The sequence below is a fragment of the Myotis davidii genome, unplaced genomic scaffold (assembly GCF_000327345.1).
Source record: "Myotis davidii unplaced genomic scaffold, ASM32734v1 scaffold993, whole genome shotgun sequence".
NCBI classification, from domain to species: Eukaryota; Metazoa; Chordata; class Mammalia; order Chiroptera; family Vespertilionidae; genus Myotis; species Myotis davidii.
In genome coordinates this window covers 476,435-491,002 of record NW_006285483.1, presented here as the reverse complement: position 1 = coordinate 491,002, position 14,568 = coordinate 476,435, and the positions used below count along the sequence as shown (strand labels likewise).

Genomic DNA, 14,568 nt, shown 5'->3' with positions numbered 1-14,568 from the left:
AATTCATTTCAAAACAGTATTATTAGACTAAGGCCCCAAGGAATTTTACAAATGTATTTTCTTCTCTGTCTTGTATGTAAACTTAGATTAAAAATACAATCACTAATTATTAAGCACTTAGTATTGCTAAGCATGGTATTGGAAACTCTCTATTATCTTTTTTTTATTTATTTTATTTTTTTTATTATTTATTACAAAGGGTATTACATATGTGTCCATTTTTTCCCCCCGCCCAAGACAGTCCCCTAGCCTCCCCCATCCCCCAGTGACTCTCTATTATCTTCACCTCTCACAACAAACCTGTAAAGTAGTGAGCCTTAAACTTTTTTGGTCACAGCCCCACCCACTTCCTTATATACCCTTAAAAGTTGCTGATGACCTCTAGAACGTTTCTTTTATGGGTTATATCTATCAATATTTACCATCCTAGGAATTAAAATGGAGGAATCTAAAAAATAATATACAAGCACATATTTCACTGATATTATCACAGCATGCTGGATCTGACTTCACCATACACTTGTGAGAGAATGACAGTGAAAAGGTTCATAATATCTTATTATTTTTATGAATATAGTTCTAATCCTCCAGGCCCTCAGGGACTCTATAGGGGTTCCTGGACCACACTTTGAGAACCTCTGCCATAAGGGAACAAGAATGACAACTACCATTCATGCTGACATTAAATCCTCACACTCTGTGAACTTAGTATTATCTCCATTTTCTCCATAAAAAATAGATGCAGGGAGGTTATATCTCTTGCTAAAAGTCACATAGTTCAAATCTAGATAGGTCTGATTCTAGATAAGTTTGTTCCATCTCATTAAGCTGTTGCTCTAAAGTGGAAGGGACAGGAAAACATGCAGTCTACAGGGTCCTGGGCGAGCTCCCCTCAGTGTGCTATCTGGGTTTCAGGAGGTTCCTAGGCTTCTTCACCTTTAGGGCTACTGATGATGTTTGCACTGAGCGAGGACGGGCTTTTGCTCAGGCGCACATCCTCTTCCCCAGCGGAGTTCTGGGCTTCCATTTTCTTCACCTCTCCTGTCGGAACCCTGGTCTCACAGAAGTCATCCCCCTGGGGTGTGAGTGGTTTCCGCTGGCAGAGAGCCGGGTTTCTTGGTACCAAAAAAGCACTAGGGTCAAAACTTTCACGAGGAAATTTAACAATTTTCTGTGACTTTATCCATCGGCCATTTACAAATTGAAATCTTTTAAGATGAATAATCTGGACAAGAAAAGGTAGAAAACACTAAGGTTAGAGGGTTCCAAAGATACAAAATAGATCTAATACATGTGAATGTTCAAGAATATAGAACATAACATTTTTTCAAAAAAATATATTTTATTATGTAACACAGTTATCAGTAGGGCCACTGCCCTTTAGCTATATGGTTACCATGGTAATCTCCATAATTTCATATCCTTTGTATATCCGAAACTCTCTTTCCCAATTTCTTCAACATCCTTGGAGCCTATATTTGCATGTATCCCTCTGCTTTTTTTTTTAAAATATATTTTATTGGTTTTTTACAGAGAGGAAGGGAGAGAGATAGTTAGAAACATTGATGAGAGAGAAACATCGATCAGCTGCCTCCTGCACACCTCCCACTGGGGATGTGCCCGCAACCCAAGTATATGCCCTTGACCAGAATCGAACCTGGGACCCTTCAGTCCGCAGGCCGACGCTCTATCCACTGAGGCAAACCGGTTTCGGCCCCTCTGCTTTCTGAGTTTGAGATCCACACTGAACTGTACCTCTCTCCAATATGATAGAAGAAAAATGGAGTTTTTGAAATAGATGAAATTTACCCAATCTCCGACTGCACATCTCTCCTTTCTCACCATATCCTTTGATGGCTACCAGGAAATCCTTAACAGCATAAGAATTTCCCTACTTTCTGGCTTGTCTTCTTTTCAAGAGCAATGAATTCCTCCAGTTTCATACAGTGTTATTAAGCTCTGTGATGTGTGCACAGATCTTTGGTGGCTACCTCTACCCTAGGTGCTTAAGAATTTACTATTAATATAAAGATAATCCCTTCCTAATGGGGCACACCAGTGTGTGGATATCATAGAAGCCCACCAAGCTCTCAACAAAACATTTTCTCATCATTATTTTATATTTATTTATCTGTAGTCTTCATCTGAGGGTATGTTTTTATTGATTTTTAGAGATAAGTGTATGGGATGACACTCAACCAACTTAGCCACCCAACCAGGGCACTCATTATTATTATTTTTTAAAATATATTTTTAATTGATTTTAGAGAAGGAGGGAGGGAGGGGGAGAGGGAGGGAGAGAGAGAGAGAGACATCAATGATGAGACTCATCAACTGGCTTCCTCCTGCATGCCCCACATTGGGGATCAGGCCCGCAACCCATGTATATGTCCCGACTGGGAATCGAACCATGACCTCCTGGTTCACAGGTTGATGCTCAACCACAGAGCCATGCTGGTTGGGCTCATTATTTTTTAAAGACCTCAAAAACATAGTTTTTATAAATGCCTTCACTCCAATACATGTCCAAGATATGTTTTATGTGATAGTTATATGAATATATATAATTGTCAGAACTCATCAAACTAGATATTTTAAATCTATGCCTTTAATTCTGAGTTAATTATAACTCAATTAAAACAAAACAAAACAAAAAAACACTATCCCCCTTCCTACTTACCTGCCCCCAAGTCTGCTCTGGCCTTCTTCTTCCCTTCCCTCAGTTCTTATCCCTGTAGCTAGCTAGACAAAATTATTAATTACTTGTGAATTCTTCCCTAGTTGTTCTAGATTAATAAAATAAAAACAACCACCTACATTCACAGTTTTACAGAGTAGTAGGAAAACTTGAATAAAAAAATGCAGATAAGATCTGGTTAAAACACACCACTGCCTTATAGTTACACCTGTTATGATATCCCCACTCTTAAGGAAAAGGCTTTCTTGAATGAATAGGAAAAACTGTCACTTCAAACTCACCTGACAAACAACAGGAGAGTCTCCTAATCCATGAAGGGAGAAGGCAGGAGTAAATAAAATTCAAAAGAACACATAAACCCCCACTGCACATGTGTGCCGTGGCCATGTGATCGAGCACAATGGAACCTGAAGCTCCAGGCTCAGCTGCTCTTCTACAATCCACTAACGATGAGCCTAAAGCTCGCTCTCTCCCTAGAGCCAGAAGTGCTTTCATTTTCTTTTGCAGTTCAAATTCACCAGGTTGTACCACTTTTGACCCTTCCTATACCTTGTGTGGAATGGCAGTTACTGGTTTATATTACTTTTCTCTCCTTTTTAGTGGTCTGCTCTTTAGGAACAAGAACTAGCAAATACCTGTAGAACAATTTCTGTGCGCAACATAAAAATCTTGCACAGCAAAAGTGTTTTAAGCATTGCTGAGGGGAGGATTTTATTCTCAAAAATAACAAAAACTATTTGTTCATGACTTTTTTCCTTTTTGCCAGACTCTTGCTCTCTCAGAGGTAGGACTGTAACGTACCAGGACTGGGGGAAGCCTCCAGAGATCCAGCTTCTTGGTTGCTAAGCAGTGGGTCTTACACTTGGAACAGTAGTACATCTCATTTTCCCCCAGCTCCTCCTCACTGGTGAAAGCACGGAGACAGTTGTCCAGGTTGATGGGCTCAGCTTGTGCTCGCCGACTCTGTTCTACACTCTCATGCTCATCGGCAACCTGTAAGTGGAGGGAATAGAAAGAATGGGGGAAGAAGGCGGGTGGGGAAGGGAGCAAGTTTAAAATGGTCACCTGGCTATGCACCATTCTCTATGTGATTCACACTCATTTTATTCTACACGAAGAAAAAGAAAATACAATCCAAACTAAAAGTCTTTGAGCAAATACAGCATCTGTACATTTATTCACAAACATCACATCAATAATATCCTGGACCAAATTTCTACTTATATGACCATAGCTCTTAAAAAATTTCTGAATGGTTAGAAATGACAAAAACAAACAAGGAATTGCCTATTTATCTTACAATTTTGAAATCCTAAAACAGCTTACATGTGAGCTGGCCTTCAAACCAGGAGTGTTCAGATTAAGTCTTTTAATTTTTTAACTAGAAAGACAGAACATTATTAGTATGTTGCAGGCTTTACAGAGGCTAGGAGAAATAATATCACTGGAAAATAGATGCCAGATCTGAATTAAATAAGAAAGGTAAGAAAAGTTCACCGTGAGAATACAACACATCAGAGTGTTAAACACCATAGGAAACAACTCAGTTGCATATTGACACCATGTAACACAAAGTTTTCAGAATACCATGTGTGTCATTATCTATCTCCTGCCTCACAAAGCCTCTTTATCTGAGATTGCAATGAAACAGTAAGCTAAAAAGAGCCAGGTTTTGTTGAGAAGGACACTAATACCTTCCAAACCTCCACGGTCCCATTAACCAACACACTAGGCTTTGGAGCAAGAAGATGGTAAGTATAAGGAGAGACAGCAAAGGAGGTAGATATGTACCAGTAAGGATGTGTGTTGAAGGTGGTGTGTGATCAGGAGGAGGGAGAGAAGTAGGGGCCTAAAATGCAACAGAAAAGGAGTAATTTTTCTTTCTCCAATACTTGGCTGTCACTTAATAAGCAATTAAGAACTTTGGTGGGTGAGGCATAGTGTGAGGACTATGAAAGCTCCTGTGAGACTTCACACAGGGACCTTTTTATTCCAGGGTGGAGTTTGGAATACAAGTCAAAAACTGAATGCCTCTCTTTCTGGCAAAGGTCACACACATGTTCATCACTCCAGTTATTAAACCTCCCTTCCAAAGGTGAACTGGTTCTCTTTGCCTGAGGCAATTTCTCTCAGGTTTCCCTTCCTAAATTGACAATGGGAGCAGGGGCTCGCTAAATTACAAGCAGGCACATCTCAACACATGCAGTTTACAACAGTTTTTCAGGGGTGACTTTTTTCCTAAATGAGAGGATGGCTGAATTACAGGCTGCCAAATACTTCTATAAACTATCAAGGTTGACCCTGGTGAGGTTGAGACGGCCCCTGTGAGGCTGGGACAGCCCCTGTGAGGCTGCAACGGCCCCTGGGAAGTCGAGAAAAATACCACATGATTGCACTCATTTATGTGTAATACTCTTTGTAATACTTTAAGAAATAAAACAAAATTAAAAAAAAAAACAAGAAAAAATAATATCAAGGTTGAGGTTGACTGTGGAATTAAGGGTTTTAGCATTGTAACACCATCCATTCCAAAAGAATTCATTTAAAAAAGGGAACTTGAGGAAAATCCTTTCTTCCAGAAAGGAAAATATAGCTTGACCTGGGGTCACTGATTTCTTTTCTGATACTAATAACTCTTATCAACTTTAGAGCTGTTCACATCTCAGGGAAAAACTGACATTCTTCTAAAAAACAAACAAACAAAAAAACCAAACAAAAATCCCCTAACAAACAAAATATCCCATACTGAATTATGGCTGTTGGAATCAGAGTAGGAAAAGAAGTGTATCAAATACAGTAGTGTCTCTTTTCTTATAACAAGTTAAACATTATCTCTATCAAGGATGCTTTATGGCCAACCACAAATTACAGTAAGTTAGTAAAGAATGTTGATTTTTATTGACTGTATTTTCTATGGATCACATAGGCTGTAGAACTAGATGGAGACAGGGAGAAAGACCAATAAAAAATGTATTTGTGGACTGACAATAATTTTTATTTATCAACAAAATTTCCCTAAATCACAGAGATTCCCTTTACTTCTTGAGATCCATTGACAGATTCTCTACTATTATTCAAATAGTCTAAATTACTATTGGCACCCTCTTCCTTTTTTTTCTAAGTTGCTTGAAAACTCATCCTTAACACAAAACATAAGGAATAAAATAACAGTGTTCATACATGATAAAACTTCTAAAGGCCTGGTACATGAATTCGTTCACAGCTGGGGTTCGGCGGGCTGCCCTGATTGGGGCCGATTGGGTGGGCCAGTGGGGGGCAGGAAGGGGTGGGAGGAGAGGAGACTCGGGCGGCTGGCCAGCCGGGCCCCACCACCTGGTCCAACTCCCAGTAGAGGGGACAATTTGTATATTAGCCTTTTATTATATAGGATTAGAAAAGAGGGAGCTCTAAGAAATTACCTAAGTTTAATTTTCTATTAAGAAATGTGAGGTCTTAACGGAGAGAGGAAAAATAAAACAAAACAGCCCTAACCAGTTTGCCTAAGTGGATAGAGCGTCAGCCTGTGGACTCAAGGGGTCCCAGGTTCGATTCCGGTCAAGGGCATGTACCTTTGTTGCAGGCACATCCCCAGTAGGGAGTGTGCAGGAGGCAGCTGATTGATGTTTCTCTCTCATCGATGTTTCTAACTCTCTATCCCTCCCCCTTCCTCCCTGTGAAAAAAAATCAATAAAATAAAAATAAAAAATAAAACAAAACAATTTCCTCTCTACTTTTTTTCTGAAAACATTCACATAGAAATTTTGGAAAGCAGAGGAGAATGTAAAAAGGCAGAAAACCTTTTTATTCTTAATACAAAGGCAAACATGTCAAAATATTGGCAGATTTTCTTTTGTCCTTTTCCTAAATAGTATTTTTTCATATTTAAGAGATTTTTCAGTATATGCAACTTTCTACCTTGCTTTAAAAAAAAAACCAAACAAAACAAAACAAAAAAACCAAACAACATATCATAAGTATCTTCCCATATATGCCAGCAAAAACTCCTGGTAATCACCATTTTCAATAACTGTATAAAATTTTTATCTAATTACTATACCATGCTTTACTTAATTATTCCTCTAATGTGGGACAAATATACGTTGTTTCTAATTTTTTACTATACTAAAAAATGCCATGATAAAGGTTTATCAGCAAATTACAGAGTGTTTTCCTAGGCTAAATCTCTAGAAGGGAAATCACTGGAATAAAAAGTATAAAAGATATGAGGCCCTGGCCGGGTAGCTCAGTTGGTCAGATCATCATCCCAATATACCAAGGTTGCAGGTTTGATCTCCAGTCAAGGCACCTCAATGTTTCTTTTTTCTGTTTCAAATCAATCAATAAAAATTAAAAAAATAAAAAGTATAAAACATGTGGGCAATAATCTCAATTTAAAACCATGGTATCTTCCTTTATCTATGTGACTCTCCAAGCACACACAGAAACCACACGTGGGAAGATATATTACGTAGGAAAAAAATGAGTCATGTGGCCCCACTCTAACAAGGCAAAATATCTCAATTGTAATTTGGTTTCCATGGTGTCCTAAGAGCATCCCTGAAAGTGAAAATAGGGTGAGATTGAACAGGTCACTTAGGCTTTTTTTCCCTATAAGCAGAATATCCTCCAGAGCTTTTCAAATTGACACTCAGCTTGTTAAAAAACAGAGATTTTCAGAGCCAAATCACTTTTCATCTTTGACAAGAGTGTCTTGTCATAATAATGTCCTGTCAGATTTTGTGCTGACAAAGATTCAGGAATCTTCATCATTTGCTAAAATTTTCCCTCTTCAAAGGAAGCATGGCTGAGATTATTGAGTTACCTTGCTACAGTGAGCATGATCTACCAGATCAACTTCTCAACTTCCTTTAGCTCAACAATCTTTCATTGGGCAAGTATCCACAAGTTATACACTTCCGTGGCTAGTGAGAGCTGCCAGGAGCCTCAGGGTGTGTGGGGACATATTGAGGGATCCAAATAGGGAACTAGGTCTGGAATTGATAGTTTCCTCATTCTTCAATAGCACAAAAAGACAGAAAAGTCAGTTATCATTACTCACCTATCTAAAGGGAACACTCTAACAGTAAAGGAAATTTCCATCAAGAGCTACATAAATACAAAAGCCACTACAATTCTTCATGTAACTAAGAAACTCCTTTGATTCTATTGCTTTTTTCCCCCTCCATCAGATTCTTCTTATCTTTACCCATAAGCTACGTACTCAATTGACCCTTTTGTTTTGTTTTGTTTTGTTTTTGGTGCTCTTGACTGGAATCAAACCCGGGACCCTTCAGTCCGTAGACTGACGCTCTATCCACTGAGCCAAACCAATCAGGGCTCAATTGACCCTTCAAATAGCATTTGACAAACATTTTTGGGTATGGAGTTCATATTCTTTTTTTAAAAATTAATTTCAGAGAGGAAGGGATAGGGAGAGATAGAAACATCAGTGATGAGAGAGAATCACTGACGGGCTGCCTCCTGCACACCCCCTACTGGGGATTGAGCTGCAACCCAGGCATGTGCGCCCTTGACCAGAATCGAGCCTGGGACCCTTCAGTTGGCAGGCTGACGCTCTATCCACTGAGCCAAACTGGCTATGGCAATATTCTTTTTATTTTTAATTCCATTTATTTGTTTGTTTGTTTTAGTATTCTTTTTTGAAGTAACATTTTCAAAATTTAAAAATTGCTCTAGCCAGAGAGTGGCAGTAGAGGAATCCCAAGGTAAAAGCCATTGAGATGTAATCTTAGTTGTCCAGCACTGAAACATTCAATATTTTTTCTAATTTTCTATTCACTATACCCATTAAAGGTAGCAGCTACAGCCCTGGAATGCATGTGAGCTAAGTAATTTTGGTTATCAAACGCTGCAGTTTTAATAATCTACACTAATAAAAGACAAAGATGCTAATTGACTGTACCTTCACTATGCCATAAGCCAGGCCCACCAGCCAATCAGAGTGACTATATGCAAATTAACCCAACCAAGATGGCGGCCGACAGCCAGGAAGCTGGAGCAAGCAGGAGGCTTGATTGCCCAGGCGATGGAGGAAGCCAAGCTTCCTGCCTGCCCTGAGCCGGCTATGGCCTCCCCTCATGGCAACAAAGTTTCAATTATAGAAGACCAATAAATCCCAGATACCTGCTTCCAGCCAGCCTCCACTGGGAGCTTGGGTGGCTGAGGGTTGTGGCCAGCCTGCAAATAGCCATCAGCCCCTCACCCAGGCTGGCCACACCCTCATGGGATGAGGGTCCTGACTGGGGGACTTAGCCGACCTGAAAACGGCCCTCAGTCCCTCACCCAGACTGGCCAGGCACCCCAGCAGGACCGCCCACCCTGAAGGGGCTGTGGCCAGCCTGAAAACAGCCATCAGCCCCTCACCCAGGCTGGCCAAACTCCCCAGAAGGGACCCCCACCTTGAAGGGGCTGTGGCCAGCCTGAAAACAGCCATCATCACTCACCAGGCTGGCCACACACTCATGGGGTGAGGGTCCCCACTGGGGGGCTTGGCCAGCCTACAAACTGCCATCAGCCACTCACCCAGACTGGCCAGGCCCCCCAGAAGGACTCCCCCGCCCTGAAGGGGGTGTCACAAGCCTGAAAATGGCCCTCAGCCCCTCAACCAGGCTGGCCAGGCACTCCTATATAATAAAAGGGTAATATGTAAATTGACCCTAACAGCAGAATGACTGGGAATGACAGGTCACTATGACACACACTGACCACCAGGGAGCAGATGCTCAATGCAGGAGCTGCCCCCTGGTGGTCAGTGCGCTCCCACAGGGGGAGCTCTGCTCAGCCACAAGCCAGGCTGATGGCTGCCAGTACAACGGTGGTGGTGGGAGCCTCTCCCTCCTCCTCAGTTGCGCTAAGGATGTCTGACTGCAGCTTAGGCCTGCTCCCTGCTGGCAAGTGGACATCCTCCGAGGACTCCCGGGCTGCCAGAGGGATGTCTGACTGCCAGCTTAGGCCCAATCCCCCCAGGGAGCGGGCCTAAGCCAGCAGGTGGTCATCCCCCGAGGGGTCCCAGACTGCGAGAGGGCATAGGCCGGGCTGAGGGACCCCCCCCCCCCGCCACCCAGTACACAAATTTTTGTGCACTGGGCCTCTAGTAATTAATAAACAGGCAGTGAAATATTTACTGATTGGTATGTCATGACTAGAGAATATAACTTCTTAATTACACCTAAAATCTTGTTACAAGATTTACTTATTAGTATTTTTTAACTTTAAAGGTCTAATATAGTCCTGGCCGGTGTTGCTCAGTTGGTTGGAGCATCGTTTCATACACCAAAAGGTGGTGGGCTCAATTCCCAGTCAGGGCATATACCCAGTTTGTGGGTTTTTGTTTGTTTGTCTTTTTAAATATATTTTATTGATTTTTTTACAGAGAGGAAGGGAGAGGGATAGAGAGTTAGAAACATCGATGAGAAAGATGAGAGAGAAACATCGATCAACTGCCTCCTGCACACCCCCTACTGGGGATGTGCCTGCAACCAAGGTATATACCCTTGACCGGAATCGAACCTGGGACCCTTCAGTCCCCAGGCTGACGCTCTATTCAGTGAGCCAAACCAGCTAGGGCCCCAGCTTGTGGGTTTGATCCCCAGTTGGGGCTCATTCAGGAGGCAGCTAATTGATGTCTCTCTCTCTCTCTCTCTCTCTCTCTCTTTCCCATCCAAAATCTAAAACCAGTAAAGGAAAATTTTTTTAATAAAGCTCCAATACAATTATTTCTAGAAGTGGGAAAAAAGAAACATCCTTGTAATCATGTCAATATGTGAAGTGCCACAGGGAATGCCAATGAATGTTTTTCTGGCTGTACTTAAATTGTCTACAACAGAAATGGTATAATATAGTTAAACCAGGACAAATTTTACATATAAAAACCACTACCTTGGGATGGCATTGGGTACTTACCCTTTCCTGTGATGTCTGATAGCGGAGGTGAAGAGCCGTGGGGTCCCAATCTACAGCAATATAGGCATTTCCAATGAAAGCTTTGTCTTCCCCACAATCTATTTTACAGCCTCTGCAAAATCTAAAGGCAGAAAAAAGATATACCAAGAAAGTAATAATTATGAAGGAATCAAATTTTTCTTCTGACGAAATATTTTTCTTCATCAGAAATATTCTTCTCCCTTTCTACATTCCTTCTTGGGTTCACAGTTTGTCCTGGGTTTCTTACTCCAAACTAATAAATGCACGAATATATATTAATCATTATTAGTATTGCAGGGAATCATGCTTATCACTTTTCAAGTCTTTGGCTTTTCAAAGTACTTGATAACCATTTATTAATCATATAAACTATATGAACTTTGTAGCAAAGAAGTACTATGGGAATTGGATATTTGAGAGAGCACACCACTAAAGGCACTCTAAATTCAGTTATTTAATGTTCTGAGGATAATTTATCTGGTATAACAATGCCCAATTTCCTTGTTTGTAAAGTGGGACATTAAATAAATGTATATAAAAATGTATGCAGTGGGGGAGGGACCATGACAAAGCCATGGTTCCAATGCCTACTTTAAACTCAGTTTGATAAGTCTATTACAGTTTTCTGAAGGCGGACTTCAGTATTCAAGCATTTTTCCAACTTGGAGTAATACTGGTCAATCTTCTAAAAACTAAAACAGACTTCCAGCAAAGTCTAGTATGTAGATTATGTTCTACTGGGCTCAGAATTGCTATATTAATTTCTAATTAATGAGCAGAAGGCATAGAATAATGAATGTTGATCATAAACTATGAATTTGATGCAACTACAGAGTTTAAGAAACCAGATGTCTCAAGAGTAAAACATACAGACTTCACAAGGAAGAGATGAATGAACAATTCCCAAGTTTATTTCAACTTCTCAGTCTAAAACTGAGAAATCTTATTATAAAGGTATAATATCTGGAGCTACAATTCTACTAAAATTTTTCTTTTGCAGAAGGTTACTTTACCTATACCATGGGCACCAAGCACAGGAGTTCCCATCTTTCTGCACAACTCGTAGAGTGAATGGATATTGATAGCCCATACTGTCATCACTGAAACAGAACATAAACCAAAGAGTGTAAGAAACATTTCTGATTTGAGTTCTCAACTCCTTTTCATCTTCCCATGAAATAATCCTCGGAAGGGTCATCTGTCGTAGTAGCATGCTCACATTTACAGCTCCATGCTGCTTATCCTAACCCATTAGGTGGGCCCTGTACCACCCACACACAGGGCTCCCATGCTGTATCCCTGCTTACAGAAGTGTAGACGTACTAGACTGCCAGAAGTCTCTGAGAGAGTCCATGTGGAAGGATAAGTTAATCAAATGCCAATTATCCTTCAGCTCTAATCCTATCAGAATACTTAATTCACATTAGACTAAAATAATTAGATCTTTCCATGGCAAGAATATTGACATACCACAGAAGGCTGAAAGGTCATGTTTTTTGTTTGTTGTTTTTAGAAAGAGTGAAAGGAAGAGTGGAGGGGAGGGGAAGAGAGAGAAAAAACGATGTGAGAGAGACACATTGATTGGCTCCCACATTCGCCCCACTCAGAGCCAGGGATCAAACGGCAACCCAAGTAAGTGTCCTTGACCAGGAATCAAACCCTCCACCCTACAACCAGAGGACCAATGCTCTAACCACTGAGAAAATTGGCCAGGGCTCATACTGGTTTTTAGAGAAGTTGACTATATATTTAGAAGCTTTCTTTAATCAGAACCCCTGATGTAGTACATGCTAGGTAACCCTTTTCCCTTGTCTTAACTACTCAAAGCTATAAACTACGTAACATTAATTTTAGAGTAACATCTTTTAACTATAAGGTAGCATTGTGAGGTCTCAACTTTAAAAAAAAATGTATGTATCCTTACTAAGAAGCAACGCAAGGAATATAACGTAAGAGCACTATACTTTATGGCTCAGTTGGCAACTGGTAGTGGCTACTACATGGCTGCTGATGGTAACGAAGCCATGATAAGGACTCACTGTTACCTTAAGCCTTATCTAATCATCAAAAGACCCAAAACCATAACAAATACCTGTTTAGCTAATAGAACTTCTTTACTTTCTTTACTCAGTTCTCAAAGAGGCGGAACTCTCACTTGCACAATTATAGCAAGAAAATGTTCTACAATTCAACTGAGATATAAATAAGGGACTACAATCCCAATGATTGTTAGAAGTAAATACATTTAGTAATCCAATAGAATAGTGGTAGGAGGAATAGAAAGAAATCAGAAGGTGTTTATTCTTTAATTACTCTTATGAAATATAATAATTTCTTGTGAAATTATTCATATTAAAATTACATGGTATGGAAACAATCCAACTGTTATGGCATGAGACTTTTTCAGAATTCACGTATAGATAATACACACTATTGCTCCCATTCTGATCTTCAGAGGGTTGAGATGATACAAATTCCCTGGTGAATTCATACTCCATTTTTGCAGAAAAGAAGTCAAGAATATTACCTGAAGCATTTAAAGCAGCAGGAGGGATTAGTGAATAAGAGGATTATTAGACACTAGAATGTCTAGTGAAGAAAGGAAATCTGTATATACTCTCCTACTGAAAAGATCAAACCAAAGGATAAATTATTATATACTCCCTGGATGGTTCTTCAAAGTGTGTTTAAACCTACATAAAATGGGTCCTATAAGTCACACAGAATTCCTATACATTCTTCTGGAGTTTGGAAACCACAGGTCTAAGCTGATCTCCTGAACTCACCAATCCTGAGCATGGTTACTAGCTTCCTGAGGTGGCAGTGGGCTGGCTAATCGAGATACTTGAATCCAAACTGAATCATACAAGTCTTTCTTCCGGGTATGCACAGTACATGGAACAATCAGTGGCATTCCAAAGAGGCTGGGGCGATTCTTCTGAGATGACAGGAAATATAGTTCCGTCCTCATCTATAAGTATAAACAAGAGAAGAGAGAACTGAGAAGAGAGGCCTTTCATTTCTCCCTTTTGTTCTTCTACAACTACCAATAACATGCATTACTATCAATTTCAAATTAGTCACTACTACTCTTTATTAACATGAAGACAAATTTACAGTGGAATCACTGAAAGGTTGAGGTACTGCCAATTTCAGAGTGGCTATCTATCAAACTTGGATTTTCAGCATTTAATATTTTCAAACTAGTTTTCTCTGATAAACATTTCACATACACACACTGAATCATATGTAAAAACTAGTAATTGTTTTGTAGCTCAAGGCTTTTAAGCAATTAAAATCCTTTCTCTAGAAAGTATGGCAATGAACCAATACTTCCTCAAAATAAAATTTTCAGAAAATAAGCTGCTGACAACTGGAGACCTTTGGAGACTTATGAAACCAGTCATTTTAATTTTGTAACAATTTATCCACCTTCCTAAAAGTAGCTGAAAGGCTATGATATATATATATATTTTAAATATTTTATTCATTTTTTTTACAGAGAGGAAGTGAGAGGGATAGAGAGTTAGAAACATCGATAAGAGAGAAACATCAATTAGCTGCCTCCTGCACACCCCCCTACTGGGGATGTGCCCGCAACCAAGGTACATGCCCTTGACTGAAATCGAACCTGGGACCTTTCAGTCCGCAGGCCGACGCTCTATCCACTGAGCCAAACCAGTTAGGGCTAATTTTTTTAAATATGTGACAAATTAAAAGTAAGGTAAAATTTAAAAATATTTGCTTTGAGTATGTTAAGTTGAAATTCCTTAATAAAGATACTGCACAGAATTAGCTTGGAAATGGTTGCTTAATAAAACAAGAACTTAGTATAATAGATTGTTGGGAGTTCAGGATTATTTTAAAAAGCTGCTAAGCACTTAGACATTTAATTCTTTTGGTTGGCCTTTATGTAGTAGTTAGAG

The 14,568-nt window shown here is 39.9% G+C and overlaps 1 protein-coding gene across 6 annotated transcripts in view; it reads right to left on the bottom strand.

The window, feature by feature from the left end:
• USP32 (ubiquitin specific peptidase 32) overlaps nucleotides 1-14,568 on the bottom strand; it is a 123,226-nt gene that overhangs the window by 9,025 nt on the left and 99,633 nt on the right. For all 6 annotated transcript variants that reach the window (XM_006756163.2, XM_006756165.2, XM_015559066.1 and 3 more), the window contains 5 exons: nucleotides 13,429-13,613; nucleotides 11,656-11,742; nucleotides 10,622-10,742; nucleotides 3,500-3,691; nucleotides 937-1,225 (listed from right to left, as the gene is read on the bottom strand). In XM_006756163.2, coding sequence (XP_006756226.2) covers nucleotides 937-1,225; nucleotides 3,500-3,691; nucleotides 10,622-10,742; nucleotides 11,656-11,742; nucleotides 13,429-13,613 — 874 coding nt within the window. The remainder of the gene's footprint in view (nucleotides 1-936; nucleotides 1,226-3,499; nucleotides 3,692-10,621; nucleotides 10,743-11,655; nucleotides 11,743-13,428; nucleotides 13,614-14,568) is intronic.